Source organism: Phodopus roborovskii, unplaced genomic scaffold, assembly GCF_943737965.1.
Source record: "Phodopus roborovskii unplaced genomic scaffold, PHOROB, whole genome shotgun sequence".
NCBI lineage: Eukaryota > Metazoa > Chordata > Mammalia > Rodentia > Cricetidae > Phodopus > Phodopus roborovskii.
Window position 1 is genome coordinate 1,753,139 of NW_026126598.1, and position 14,457 is coordinate 1,767,595.

Here is a 14,457-nt window from a genome sequence, read left to right on the forward strand (position 1 = left end):
CACTTGAGAGGCAGAGGAAGGTGGAGCTCTCTGAGTTCAAGGTCAGCCTGGTCTACAGAGTATGTTCTGGGATAGCCAGGGCTACACAAAGAAGCTCTGTCTTAGCCACCTCCCCCAGAGGATTTTGAGGTAACTGTAAATTAGCAGAAGAGGCCAAATGGAAGATGGGATGGAGTTGCTGGTCCTAATTAATTGGTGACAGGAGGATTTCTATTTCCCGAGGGACAGCTCTGCATGCAGGGAGATTCACATGCTTTGGGATGAGAGGAGCTGTGCGAGCTCCCCATTGACTTTCTGCTAAGCTGATGTTTTATTGAAAAACCATCAGGTAGATGGGAGGTTATTGGAACAGTAATCTGATTTTTGACCCAGGTGGCATTCAAAATGTCAACCTATTTTGGGACTTCTCTTATCTCTGTTAAAGCTTAAGGTTAATAAGGTTAGAAATTCTGATCAGGCTTATTTTAGATTATCACTGAATATCATCTCCCTGCCTCATGTGATTTCATCTTTCTAGACAAGTTCTCTGCTAATGGGCTGCATCCCAGTCTTAAATACAGATGTACATGCATGTATTCGAGACAAGGTCTTGCTGGGTTGCCCAGGCTGGCCTCAAACCTGTAGTCTTCCTGTCTTTGTTTGGATTTGGCTCCCTCTCTTGTCTTTAAGTTTTTTCTTTGCCCTTGCTGAGCTGAAATAATTGTTGATGTCTTGAAAGCCAATGGCCGTTTCTTGAGACACCCTGTAGAAGGGTTTCTTTTGATGCCTTCTCTGTGTGTGTACCTGTGTGTAGGTGCCCGTGCAGTTGTATGCATGTGTGGAGGAGAGAGGTCTGTGACTGGTGTCTTTTTCAGTCACTCTTCTACCAATTCAGCAAGATTAGCCCACCATTGAGGTTCAGGGATCTTCCTGTCTTCACCTAGGAACCGAGGCATGCACCATCATTTCTAGCTCTTTACAGGAGTGCTGGGGGAATTGAACTCAGTTCCTCACACTTGCACTGCAAATACTTTGCCAACTGAGCCCTCTTGCCAGCCTTCATCGTTGAGCCAGTCCCCCCTGTACCAATTTCACATGATTTCATCTCCAAAAGTGGCAGAGAGACTGTTGTCATGTTGACACCTGGACATATGGCAGTTGTAAACTTTGGAGATGTGACACACACTCCTGCCCCTGCTCCTTGACATCTGGAGAGAATGGCAAGCAGAAGCTGCAGACCCTTGGAACAGGGGACAGTGCCTTCTAAGTTTCCTGTTTTATGACTTAGAGTCTGAGGAGGGACCCACACTGGAGGCTGAAATCAGAAAATCCAATCTTGCTGGCTTGAAGAACCAGAGATCAAGTTTGGGGGCAATCACAAGGAAATGAGTAAGGACTCCTAAAGATGAAAAATTTGGGAATGAGGAGCCCTCAGATTTAATAGATAATCATTACTCAAGGCTGTGTCTGACCCTGCAGCCACTGTACATTATGAAAACCCCGAGATCATGTGTTCAGCGAATAAGATAGAGAAATAGACCTAAACTCAGAGTCTCTATGATGTAACTATCCATGGTGTCTAGATCGCAGTCTAATATTATTTGACATAGGAAAAATAAATGAAACACATATATGCCAGAGGATGAGCAAACAGTGGTGCTGGGATGTGTGACTTGCCTTGAATGCTTGAAGCTCTGGGTTAAAACCCAGTCCTAAAAAAGATATTATAGTATAACAGTCAGTGGGAACTGATATAATGAGACTAAGATTATAAGGAAGTCAGAATAATTATAAAAATTAAAGAGAATATGTCTCAAGTGGTTTAGATGTGGTGTGTACCCCTGGGGTTCAGATGTTGGGGGAGGTAGCAGCTTTGGTCTCCAGCAGTGATGGGAGGTGTTGGGGTCTTCAAGAGGTGGAGCCTAGTGGGAGGTCATAGGTCATTGGAGTACAGTCCTTAGAAGAGACAGAAGTAGTTCTCATACGACCCTGCTGCAAAATAACAAGCTTGGTGCCTTCTTATGTAATCATGTGATCTCTCCCACACATGTATCAAGACCCCCTCTGTCATGCCACTTGCCATGGGGTCATCACCAAGGCCAGATCAGTGAGATCACCTGGTCTTGCTCTTTAGTCTTTCAAAACATGAGTTAAATCAGCCTCTTCCCATCTACTGAACTCATAATTTGTCAAAGTAACAGAAAACAAACTGATATCATAGTAGAAGCAGCACCAAAGTAGAAACTATCAAAGAATAAGATTGGAATTCTAGTATGGAACTATAGAATATCTGAAATTTTTTTTACAAAGCTAGACGGCTTACCAGAAAATTCAAGATGATGGAAAAAATAGCCAGAAAACTTAAAGGTAGGCCAGTAGAATTTAATCTAATCCAAACAGCAGGGGAAAATCCGAATAAAAAAATTAGTGAAGCCTTTGGGTCTTGTGGGACAATAGTAGGCCTTCTAGATGAAATTGGAGTTGAAGGAGAGGAGGGAGAAAGGGGACTGGAAAAATAGTACAGAAGAAATGATGGTTGCAAACTTTCCAATTTGGTGAAAGGTGTGTGTTTGCTGATTGGCCAGGCACACCCGTTCCTAGATGTTTATTTAGGAGAAGTGACAAAAAGTCTACCCTAAGATTTCTAAAATGTTCACAGTCTTGTCTCCACAACCCTGGAAGAAGCCAATCACTTTTTAATTGGCAAATGGTTGAATACCCACATATACACACATGCATGCATAAACATACACACATGCGCACACACATGTTTATTATATAGGACTTATTGTGGGGAGGAAGGGCACTACTGTGTGTGTTGAGGGGGGAATAAGAGTGTGTCAACATGTCATACTAGACCCATTGTTTTGTATGGTAACTGAAAACAGTAATCATGAAAAAATACTTTCATTGGTTTAGGCTGTGACTCAGCAGTACAGCCCCTGATTTGGTGGTGTGCATGAGGCCTTGAATTCATCCCTCAGCACCTTAAAACAACAAAACAGATGAATGTATGAATGGGTGGGTGAGATGTAGATGGATGGGCGAGTAGGTGGATAGATGGACAGATGAATGGGTGGATAAGTGAATATAGGGATGGTGAATGGACAGCAGACACGAATGAAGGTATGGGTAGAAGAATGAATGGGTGGCTAGGAGGCGAATGAATAAATGGATAGGAAGACAGGTGAGGGATGGATGGGTGAATGGGTGGTTGGATAGACAGTTGACTGGATGGATGAATGGGTGGGTGGATGGATGCATAGATACATGAGTGGATGGATACATAGATGAACACATTCCATAGCCATGAACCTAGAGTATAGATGCTTTGCTACTTCGTAATTTTTCATTTTCCAGGATAGAGGGAAACTTTTTTGCAGGAAAATTTCTAAATGAGAACTTTCCATGCAGAGAGGGGGGGGAGGGAGGAGAAGAAAGGGAGGAGAGTGAGGAGAGAGAAAAGAGAGAGGTGAGGAAGAGAGAGAGGAAGAGGAGGAAGAGCAGGAGGAGAAGGGAGGGAGGGAAGGAGGGAGGGAGGGAGGGAGAGAGAGAGAGAGAGAGAGAGAGAGAGAGAGAGAGAGAGAGAGAAGTGATGGAGAGATGACTATGTAAGTTGGAAGAAGAAAGTCGAAGCTGCACTGGTGACCACACTGGTCACAGGGAGCCATGAACAAGGCTTAAAGAAGTGTTTGCTGAAGCGTCTTTAATGGCCAGACTCTACATTTCATTCCCAGCTTACTTGGCCTTCAGTGTGTTGGAATACCCTTTCTTGGTTGAATACCTTAGCATGGGAACACGGGGGGAGGCACAAGTTCCCCAGCCCCATCCTTTGATAACATAAGCATTTTAGGTTTGAATATGAACTTGTGGATTCTGTTGTGTCTTTATACCTATATCACTATACTTTGTTCTTATCCACTCTTCTTCCCCAAGGACCCCTGTAGCCCTTCCCTACCTCCAGCTGCCAAACCCCATCCTTGAAACTGCACCAGTGGGTCGATTCTGGCTCCATGAGGTCTGGCCTTTTGTCTGAGCTGTGAGCATCTCTCCTTAAATTCTCCTCTAGGTGAATTGAGCCTCTTTTCAGATCTTAGGTTCCCCAGGCAGCTCATCTTGGGCCTGACCTTTGTAGGTCAGCCATGCAGGATCCATGGCTATCTAATTGTTACAGTCCCTTTGATGGAGAGAGCCCAGTGCAGTCCTTCCTGCAAGGTGTCACGCCCATCTCAGCAGGGAAAGTACCAGGGCTGGGAATAAATTACCATTGATTGCTTTTGTGGCTGCCACCTGTGCCCTGGTGGCCAGGGTAGCCCGAAGGGTGTTGGACTTACAGGTGCCCTCCATGCCCCCCTGGAGAACCCTACAGATATCCAGCATGCACAGGGCATGACCCCAGGACCTCATTCTCATTAGCAGCTGCTTTCCCTAGCCACCTAGACTGTTAAGTATTAGAAAAAGAAATGCACTCATGGAGGTTGCTCCCTGTCCAACCACAGAGGGATAAGCAGGCTTTCCACAGGTTCCTATCCCATGTGGAGGCAGCCATTCCCCACTCCCTGTGCGTTCCTGAATCTCCCCCAATTGCATTGTACCTGGAAGAGGCTTGGGGACACCGTGACCCTGCAATGAATGTATCTGTGACAGTCATGCATAAGTGTCCTCAGAGTGTCTCCAGTGCAGCTCTGGAGTTGGACATGGTGGGGCTGGGAAGCTCCACCTGAGGTGATGTAAGTGCCTATGCCAGGACCTTGCTGGGCCTTGATGTGAGGAATGCTCACTGCTTCTATACCGAGCATGCAGGAGAGTCGCCCTTGTTGGCTGTCTTGACAGACAGAGGCAGGAGATTGAGTCTGTCATCCATGTCTGTGAGGGGGTGGTGGTGTCAGAGCTCTCATTACCCAGGGAGCTGAGGCTCTAGATATACAGGAGACCACTCATGGGGCATCATCCATGGGGAAATGGCTGACCCTCTCTGGCCCACAAGGGGCCAGCTCATGGGAGACCGAGGGTGGTAGAGTTGAGGGTCCATTGGAGAAGGCATCCACTCTTTTTCTGCCTCTTGGGTTTGTGTATGTGTGTGTGGACGTAGGTACTCATTCACTTGTATGCACATGGGTGTGGAGGCCAGAGGACATACTTAGGTATTATTCCTCAGGCACTGCCTACCCACTTATTTATTTATTTATTTATTTATTTATTTATTTATTTATTTATTTGAGACAGGGTCTCTCACTGGCCTGGATCTTGTTAATGACTCTAGATTTGCTGATCAGTGAATCTCAGGGATCTTCATGTGTCTGTCTTCCCAGCACTGGGGTCACAGCTGTGTGCCACAGTGCCTGGGTTTGCCAGGTCCTGCGTGCATGGCACGTCCCTACCCAGCTTTGCCATCTTCCCAGAGCTTAGGGATTTTGTCTCTCAGAAACACAGCCTTTATTTAACATGGGGGGGCAGCAGAAGTCAGGTCCTCAGCCCTGCTCTTGGCTGAAGCCATGGATGTCTCTCCCCTGTCCCTTTAGGAGAGTTAATGAGATTAGAGGCTCCGTCTGTCTACCATGCTGTTGTCCCGAGTCTGTCATGTTATCTCTCCTGTCACTCAGCAGTCTGGGCTTGACTTTTTCTCTGAGGGGAATCTAAATAGAAACAGAAAAATAGAACACACTGGGAAACTCACTGCTTTATCCAACAGAGGGTTTCTGCCAGGTCAGTAATGAGAGAGAGGACAGAGGAGAGAGGAGAGAAAGAGGAGAGAGGAGGAGAGGAGAGAGGGGAGAGGGGGGAGGAGAGAAGAGGGGAGGGGAGAGGAGGGGAGGAGAGAGAGGAGAGGAAAGAAGGGAGGGAGGGAGGGAGGGAGAGAGATAGAGAGATTTCAGGAAGTTGTATTAGGAACTTGGAGTAAGAGGACCTCAGTCGTCATTTCCTGGAAGGGTTTGTGATGTTGTCAGTGATGGAGAGAGAAAAAAAATAATTGTGGCAATTGTCTTAGCTGTCTCCGGGCTTGTCACGGTGATGCTGATAAAATCAAATAAGCTGGAAGTGAGGTGACTTGTTAGTGTGGGAAACAGCCCGGTGCTGGCAGCAGAGGAGGTGGAGGTGTCCAAAGTGCTTGCTCATTACTGGGATTGATTGTCTCCAGCGCTGGGAAAGCGCTGGTAAGCTAAAACAACATCTCAATGACTGACGGATGCTAGCATCCTTCTGCCGCACTGGGTCCACGGGGTAGCCACTGGCTGGTTGGCTGCTGCTGAACTGGAAGGCAGACAGAGAATTTCTGGGGATGTTTGGGCCTGAAAATGGTTTTAAGTTTTAAACAAAAGCTGAATGAACTTGGTAAGAAGAATTAGGATAGTGACCTTTTTCTTTAAAGTAAAAAATTTAAGTAAAATGTCTCTTTTCCTTTTCTTTCCTTCCTTTCCCTTTTCCCTCTCCCCTTTTCCTCCTTCCCTTCCTACCCTGTCTCTTCCCCCTCCCCCTCTAGTCTCTCTGTCTCTGTCTCTCTCTCTAAGTTCTCACCTGCTGCCCTGCCTACCCTGAAACTCACGCTGTAGCCCAGGCTAGTCTCAAAGTCTTAGCAGCCTTGCTCCAGCCTTCTAAGCTCTGGGATGGCAGGTGTGAGCCATCTTCAAGTATGCTGTTCTGTGGTTCTCAGCCTATGTATAAAGTTCTGGAATCATCAGCATTGTATGATTTGGGCGTATTTTTTATTATCTTTCCAAAGGAAACTCTCCGTTAGCAGTCAGTTCCCATTCCCCACTGCCCTGACCCTTGGCCACTACTCCCTGCTTTATGCTTGCGTTGATTTTATCTGCTATGGACACATCATACATCAGATTCACGCCACGTGTGGCCTTTTGTATGGCAGCTGGAGCCCATTCGGTTGCATGTATTCCAGTTGAGCCTTGCTCAGCAAACCATCCCTTGATTGTTAGCCCCCGGTGGAGCTGTTTGTTCCCAGCACCTGAGACATAGACCCTTAAGACCCACTTAGCACGAGTTCCTCTGAGGCCCACAAACTGCTGGCTACTCACTGAGCCTTTGTTCTGTCTGGTACATATTGGGGAGTGTTCTGGGGGGACACATTAGCAGGAAAAACAGGCATAAAAGCAAAGCAAAGCAAAACAAACAACCCCCCCAAACCCCCAAAACAAAGCAAGCAAAAAAAAAAAAAAAAAAAAAAAAAAAAACCCTTGCCTTCAGGGTACTTAGGTGCCTCTGAGTATGTGTCTGTCTGTGGTAATCAACATCAAAAACGAAAACCGCAGAGCAGCCAGATCCAGGGTGGGCAAGATAGCGGAGGAGATGAGAGCTGGGCTGTGGAGGGACCTCAGCAAACAGGCAGCATCTAACAAAGGCTGCTCTTTCTAGACGGCATCCCCTGTTCATGTTCATTCTTAGGACACACGTTTCCGTAATTTTTTTTTTGGCTTAAAATAGATTTACTTATTTATTCAACAAGTGTTTGCTGAGAATATGCTTGGCTCCCAGCTGTATTTTAGGTCTTGGCTCAAATGTCAACTCCTCCTGAGGCTGTCCCTTCCAAACCTGCCTCTGGTTTCCCTATGGTGATTTATATTAAAGTTAAAATGACTGTACATCGTCATCTCCCCATCTTGAAAAAAATTATTTTCTAAACATATGCAAAATTATTTGTATGCGATGTATCATGATCATATCCACCCCTCTATGCCCCTCCAACATCCCCCAGGACTCCCTATCTCATTAATATCTGCTCTCCATTGTGGGTTTGATGCTGCCGGTCACTTTGTGTTTTCTACCATGACTTCCCCACAACAATGGACTGGAACCTGGAATCTGTCTTCTCGGGGATGTCAGGTGGGAGCGGAGGTCCAGCCCCACACTGTGTTTGCTGTGGGTCATCTGTAGATTCCATCCTGCAGTACTCACCATAACGATCACCCATCTGTGCGCCTTTAGTTCTCACCCACTTTTTATGTTAATGTCTAGGAAAAGGGTCCCAAGAAAAAGCAAACCTGGGCCACAGACAACCTCTGGTGTCTCATTCCTAGAAATTCTCACCTGAGGAAGTTGCCAGCAACTCTGCTGCCAGCTCAGAACCATTTAGAAATTGGTGAGGAGCCTGGTGGTGGTGGCTCACCATTAATCCCAGCACTCAGGAGGCAGATGGATCTCTGAGCTTCAAGCCAGCCTGGTTTACAGAGTGAGTTCCAGGACAGCCAGGGCTACACAGAGAAAGCCTGTCTTCAAAAACTAAAAAAAAAAAGTTACTGTTGGGGACAAAACCCAGCCTATATAAATGACAGGATGTCATCCCCATTTTTATTTCTTTCTCTTTCTCTCCTCCCTTCCCTCTCCCCTACCATCCTTCACCACTGTCATCATTGCACGTGATGCAGGGGCTGGTGTCTACATGTGGTCCTGGGGACAAGCTGATGGGTTGGTACTCCCCATGACTTTCTTTCTCACACATGTTTGAGCTGCAGCCAGGTGGTGCACCTCAGACCCATCTCAGGAGTCCCCAGAGACGTAGAGAGGGCGCTAAGGCTACAGGGTGATGCTTCCCCCAGAGATGGAAACTGGTACTCCAGCATGAGGTGCTGCATGCCTGAGCCTGCCCAATACACACACTCCTGAACATCCCTCCCCTGGTCACATCCATACCCATTCTTGCACATGCCCATACCTATCCCCACATCCCTGTGCAAACTCATGCACATGCACAGACACTCCTTTGTGTGCCCACACACTCTCACATAAGCCACACATGCTCATTTCATGGGCACTTGCTGGCTGCCTTATGACCACCTTGTGGCTGGCTCTTAGATGCCCATTTCTCAACGGCAACCACCATTATTAAACTGAGCCTCAACGAACTCTTTTCTCAGTTTTTCAAAGCTTATCGAAGGTGGATTGGGAGCAGGTAAAATTAATGGTTATGAGCCAATTTCCATATAAATGAACTCATTAAAAAGTACCCCAGCTGCCTCAATTAGATTTTCTTTTGGTTTGAGGGAAAATACTTAAAACAAAACAAAACAACAAAACAAAAAACAAGAAAAACCAAAACAACCCCCCTCCCCAAACCCACAAAACAAACAAAGCCCTCATAGCAATGAGTCCATAGTGCCTGCCTTTCCATGCATTGCTGGGTGTGGGCAACTCCTGCATCTGGACCAACTCACAGGCTGGAGAGTTGGAGTGGTAGGAAGTGCATGGGTTAGAGAGTGACTCAAATGTCTCACCTGACAGGGCTGGCTTTTCTCCTTGTTCACCTCAGAGCTTTAGCAGGAATGACACATGGAACCTTTTCCATTGCTGGTTCCTCAAAGGCAGACACCATTATTAAATGCCAAGAAAACTGCTTGGTTCTGAGAGAAAGAGAAGGTTCCATCTTGTAGGATAGAGCATCTCTTACAGGAGACACATGGATAAACGCTATTGCTACATCCAAGTGTTGAATGCCCTCTTTGGAATCTCTTCAAATAGGAGGACAGCCTAGAGATGAGTGGTTTTCACTCCTTGTTTTATACAAGTTGTTGATGTGAGGAGTTGTCCATGGGAAGAGAATTATCTTGGTGGAGCAACAGGCAGCATGTTCTTTCCCCTCACAAACAGAACACCAGGGCATCAGATGCAAAGCTTGTGAGGTTCCATGAGGCAGGGCAGAGGTCCCCAACCCCTTTTAGACCAAACAGACCCAGTGGCAGAGAAGGCACAAGATGGTCTGGAGGACTCAGACTGTGTGGAGGTGGGGAATCAGCTTCCCTGATGTCATCCTCCTGAGGTCCCAGTCAAGTTAGATGCAAGGAGATAGCAAGAGGCTCATGGGATAGGGTCCACTTGCAGACCCGTGCTTTTGCAGGTTTGTTCTTCTCTGTCTTTGGTAAATGATTTCCAGAACAGTAGCCAGCCTTTGTTTTCCAGGAGCTCTCATGTGCCGGAGTGTGTGTGTATGTGTGTGGGATGGGTATGGGTGTGTGTGTGTGTGTGTGTGTGTGTGTGTGTGTGTGTGCATGCGCGCGTGCATGTGTATGTAGTATGAATTATGGCAGATAGGTGGGACTTTTGAACAGTATATTTAATCCAATTTGGGTCTGATGAAATGAAATGCGGAGTTCAGTTTAACCCTCCTGCTACTCAGTTTCTATAGTATTTGTGTTATCTTTCCTAACTGTCGATCTTACATTGATCCCACAAGTGCACAAGATCACCATCATTCTGTAAATCCTGGAGAGTTTGAGCCAGGGGCTCATGAGTTACAGAGAAGCAGTGTAGACAGAGCACAGGCTGTGCCTCCTGGACCAGAGGGGCAATGAAACTGTATCAAATAGTTCTGGGCTTTCTCTAGTGTGACCTGATGATGCTGTGGTGTGTGTGGAGGGCAGAAAGCTATGTGGGGCATGCCCAGGGATGTGACAAACCTGGGATTTTTTTTTGTCAATTGATGCAAGCCAGTGTCATCTAGAAAGAGGGAACCCGTATTGAGAGAATGCCTCCATGAGGTTGACTTGAGCATTTTCTTGATTAAAGGGTTGATGTGGGAAGACTTGGTCCACTGTGGGCGGTGTCACCCCTAGGCAGGTGGTCTTGGGGTATATAACAAAGCAGGCCAAACAAGCCAGTAAACAACACTCCTCCATGGCCCTCTGCTTCAGTTCCTGCCTCCCAAGGTCCTGTTCCAGCTTCCCTCCATGATGGGCTATGAGCTGTAAGCTGAAATACCACGGCCATCAAGTTGCTTTATGTCTTGGTGCTTGTCATAGCAATAGAAAGCAAACTAAGACAGGACGTTATTCAACAAAGGACACTTCTTTAGGGAGGGGTTGCACACTCACTTTGAGGTGCTGCCACCCATGGGTAGCCTGTGAATGAGTCCATCCACTCTACCACTCATTCTGACTCCTCACTGACGAAGAGGACTGTGGCTGCTCACCCGGTTCTTTGCTTTCTGCAGAATCACGTGCATTACATTCAACTTTGCTGCATGTCTGTTTTCCAGGGCAAATGGCTCCTACTATGAGATTCTGCAAGTGGACTTTGGAGTTGACAACAGCAGTGGCCTGGCTGGGGCCCAGCAGATCACCTGGCAGGTTGAATATCCGGTGGAAGACTCCATGAGTGAGCTCTTTGTCTCTGAGATCTTCATCAGCCAGACAACGTTTGTGGGCATTGTCCCTCTGGCCATGGTAAGAAACCAGGGCTCGTGAAGATGAGCCGTGAAGAAACTTCCTTTGCGTCTTTTTGTTTGTTTGCTTTTGTTTTGTTTTTATTTTGTTCATCTTCAGGGACATATGTGGGTGCACCTGTGTTACTCTTCTTTCATCTTATGCAATGTGTCAGGGCCTCTCAATCAAACACAGAACTTGCTGATAATGTCTACTTTCTTAAGCCCAGTTTGCTCTGGGAATCCCCTGTCTCTGCCTTCCCAGGCTAGAACTACTCTTGGGTCACCCCATCCACCAGGTATTTCTATGTGTTATCTGGGGATCCGAACTCCAGTCTACACACTTGCATGCCAAACACTTTAACCACGGAGCTACACCCAGCTCCTCCCTTTAATAGTTGCATCACTCAAAGAAACATGAAATGTTGTTGAGCCTGTCATCCCTCAAACACTTGGTGCGCAATATTTGAACAAGGGAAATATACTTAAACAGTGTTTTATTTACCTGCTTTCCATAAGGGCTCCTGGGAAGCCATTTAGGGTTTACTGTATGAATCTCTTTTCATTTGTGGTGTTGCCAAGTGGCTCCGGGGGACCTCTTGTCTTTTATCGTCTCCATCTGTGTTCATATCAGGTCCAAGTGCTGCACTTGGGGGAAGACGGTTTCACTGACATGTGTCGGGAACGCGTACTGGGGACAGAGAGGCTCTAGATGCCCAGGAACCAGCCTCTTGTCAGTTGGCACTGCCCTGAGGATCCCCAGGTGGCCCTGGGGTTGGCAAAGTTTTAAATGCAGATGGACTCAAAGAGCCTTGTTAGGAACTGACTGGCCGAAGCTGGACAGGGTCCCAGAGCCCATTAAACTACCCACATGTCTGCCCTGTTGGCATGGCAGGGATGACATTTCTTCCTCTGAGCGTGTCTGGGACCCTGTTCATATCAGACTCAGGAGCCACATTTGAGAACAGGGTCATGGGTTGAAGTCTAGATCCTCTAAAGCATGGTGATGGTGGGCACACACTGGAAACATTAATTTTTTTTGGCACTGCTTCAACCTTCCTATATTGGATCTACATGTGGGAGAATCCATTCAGATAGATACTCTGGACCACTGGTGGCTAGTTGCTGAACACATGACCCCATGCCTCCATCTCAGCCACCAGTCTCATTATGGTGACACAGTTTTGGCTCCGTGACAGCCACAGCTTGGCAGGAAATCACTTGTTAAGGAGCAGCGATGGGCAGACCCGAATTCCAGGGGAAAGCAGAGTTTTCCTGCGTCTTCTTTCCTGGGAACACATCTGCCCATTCTCCAGCCCACCCTGCACGTGAGGCTGGCGTGGCTGATCTCTTCTTAGGGCTATGGTGGTTTTGTTCCATGTATAATTGATAACACCCTGTTCCTCACAAGCTCTGAAGTCTGGGAGGGGTCGGGACTGGATGCTGAAGGTGCGCCCTCACTGTCTTCAAAGGCGGGTGCTGGTTCCCTGGGGAGCTGTGGGTTAACATTGGAATCAGGTCATCATACCAGGGTTGGCTAAGTGTGGCCCTCTGGCCAAATCCAGGGCAATGATGCTCATTTTAGCAAATCAAATATTATGGGAACATGAACCCACTTAGGATGAGTCACTTGTGGCTACTTGGGTGCTGTGATGAGGGTTGTGTGTTTACAGTCAGGAATGCATCTCTGGCTCGAGTTTTAATTTTAGCATCCTGTAATGAGTAGCACTTGGAGATGATTCCGGAGAATGGAGCTGCTAGGAGGCTCTGGGGAAATCTTGCCTCTTGCATTAGGGATGCTTTCTCGAGGAGATCTTTACCAAAAATGCTCCTACTCTCTTTGGCCAGTGGTTCATTGTCCTCTCTCATCAGGCCTCCTTGAAGCCCAGGCTGGTGTGTCACTCACAAGTCAGGTCTCATGGTAGGGCCAGAATAGAACTGGGGAGAAGGGTTTGGCTGAACTCAAAGGGAATGAAGACAGGGAAAACATATCAGTGCCCGGCTGGCCAGACACCGGTCCCTTTCCATAGCCTTCCCCTCATGGCAGCAGTCCCTCCACGTAGACGGACTTCATGGGGCCCATATGGGGCTCGTTTCTCTCCCTCATCTGTCTCCAGTGCCTCCTTCTAGCACATTTTTGAGATCCCTGCATCCCCTGGAAGTGCCAGTTTATATCCCATGCATCCTGCTCTGCTGTGACTATTCACATCTCTCTGTGTGAGTTTCACTTAGGGACACTTCCTTGCATTTGACTTTGCTTGCCATTGGCTGGAAAGTGGGGCAGCTGAATGTGTCATGTCCTGGTTCCCCGTGAAGGACTCAGGATGACTCCAGGTGGGGGAGAGGGATGGCTGAGCTTGCTAAGTAGAGTTTCCTAAGGGTTCGATGAGTTGCTCTAGGTGAAGTGTCTGCACTTATTAATATTAATATTATTTTCATAATTGTCAGCATGTTGATTAGCATATACTGGGAGAACTGCCAAATGTGAGAACAAGTGAAAGTTGAATCTCAGGCCAAGAGGTGGCCCTTCTCTTAGAGGTTTGGATGTTAAATTTCCCCACAGAATCAAGTGTGAGAACACTTGGTCCCAATTGGTGGTGCTGTTTCAGGTGGCTATGGAGCCTTTGGGAGGTGGGGCCTGGCTGGAGGAAGTAGGTTGCTGGGGAGGGAGGGCCTTGAGGTTTATATCCTGCTTCCTGTCCCTCTCTGCTGAGATGTGAGTATGGGGTCTTGAGCTTCTGCAAGCACACAATTTGGCCATGCTTTTATACATTCCTGGCCAAGCTGTGAGCTGAAAGGAGTCAATCTTCCTTCAGCCCACGATTTCCGGTTACTTTATTTCAGCGATGAACAAAAGAAACTGGTATCAAGGCCGCTCAATTTCCTGTTGTGTGTGAGGCTTTTTCTGGGGAGCCTCAACACACATGCTTCCTTACCCAGACAGGAATAAGACAAAAAGCCATGATTTCACCAGATTCTAATTTGGAGAACCGTCTCTACACCACTTCCTAACATTCTTCCCTCTGAAGCATCTTGAGCTGGGCCTGCATGTCCATGTTGCCTTCAGCACTGCTGTCTTCTGTGGCCCTACTAGGATGGCCCACTAAACCCTGCTTAAAGCATCCAACCACTATTAATAGTCAAAATTCCCAAACTCTTCCATATTTCTCCAACAAAGAGCATGGTCAGGCCCGTCAGAGCCTACTCCTGATACCAACTTCTGTCTTAGTTACTGTTCTGTTGTGAAGGGACACCATAACCAAGGCAACTCTTAAAAGAGGAACTGAACTCAATAACAACCCGATCTTCTCAGCCTCTAGAAAGAGAAGGAA

The 14,457-nt window shown here is 47.2% G+C and overlaps 1 protein-coding gene across 1 annotated transcript in view; it reads left to right on the plus strand.

The window, feature by feature from the left end:
- Tmem132b (transmembrane protein 132B) overlaps window positions 1-14,457 on the plus strand; it is a 232,195-nt gene that overhangs the window by 143,589 nt on the left and 74,149 nt on the right. Inside the window, exon 4 of the mRNA XM_051204993.1 lies at window positions 10,961-11,147. Within this exon, the coding sequence (XP_051060950.1) occupies window positions 10,961-11,147 (187 nt within the window). The remainder of the gene's footprint in view (window positions 1-10,960; window positions 11,148-14,457) is intronic.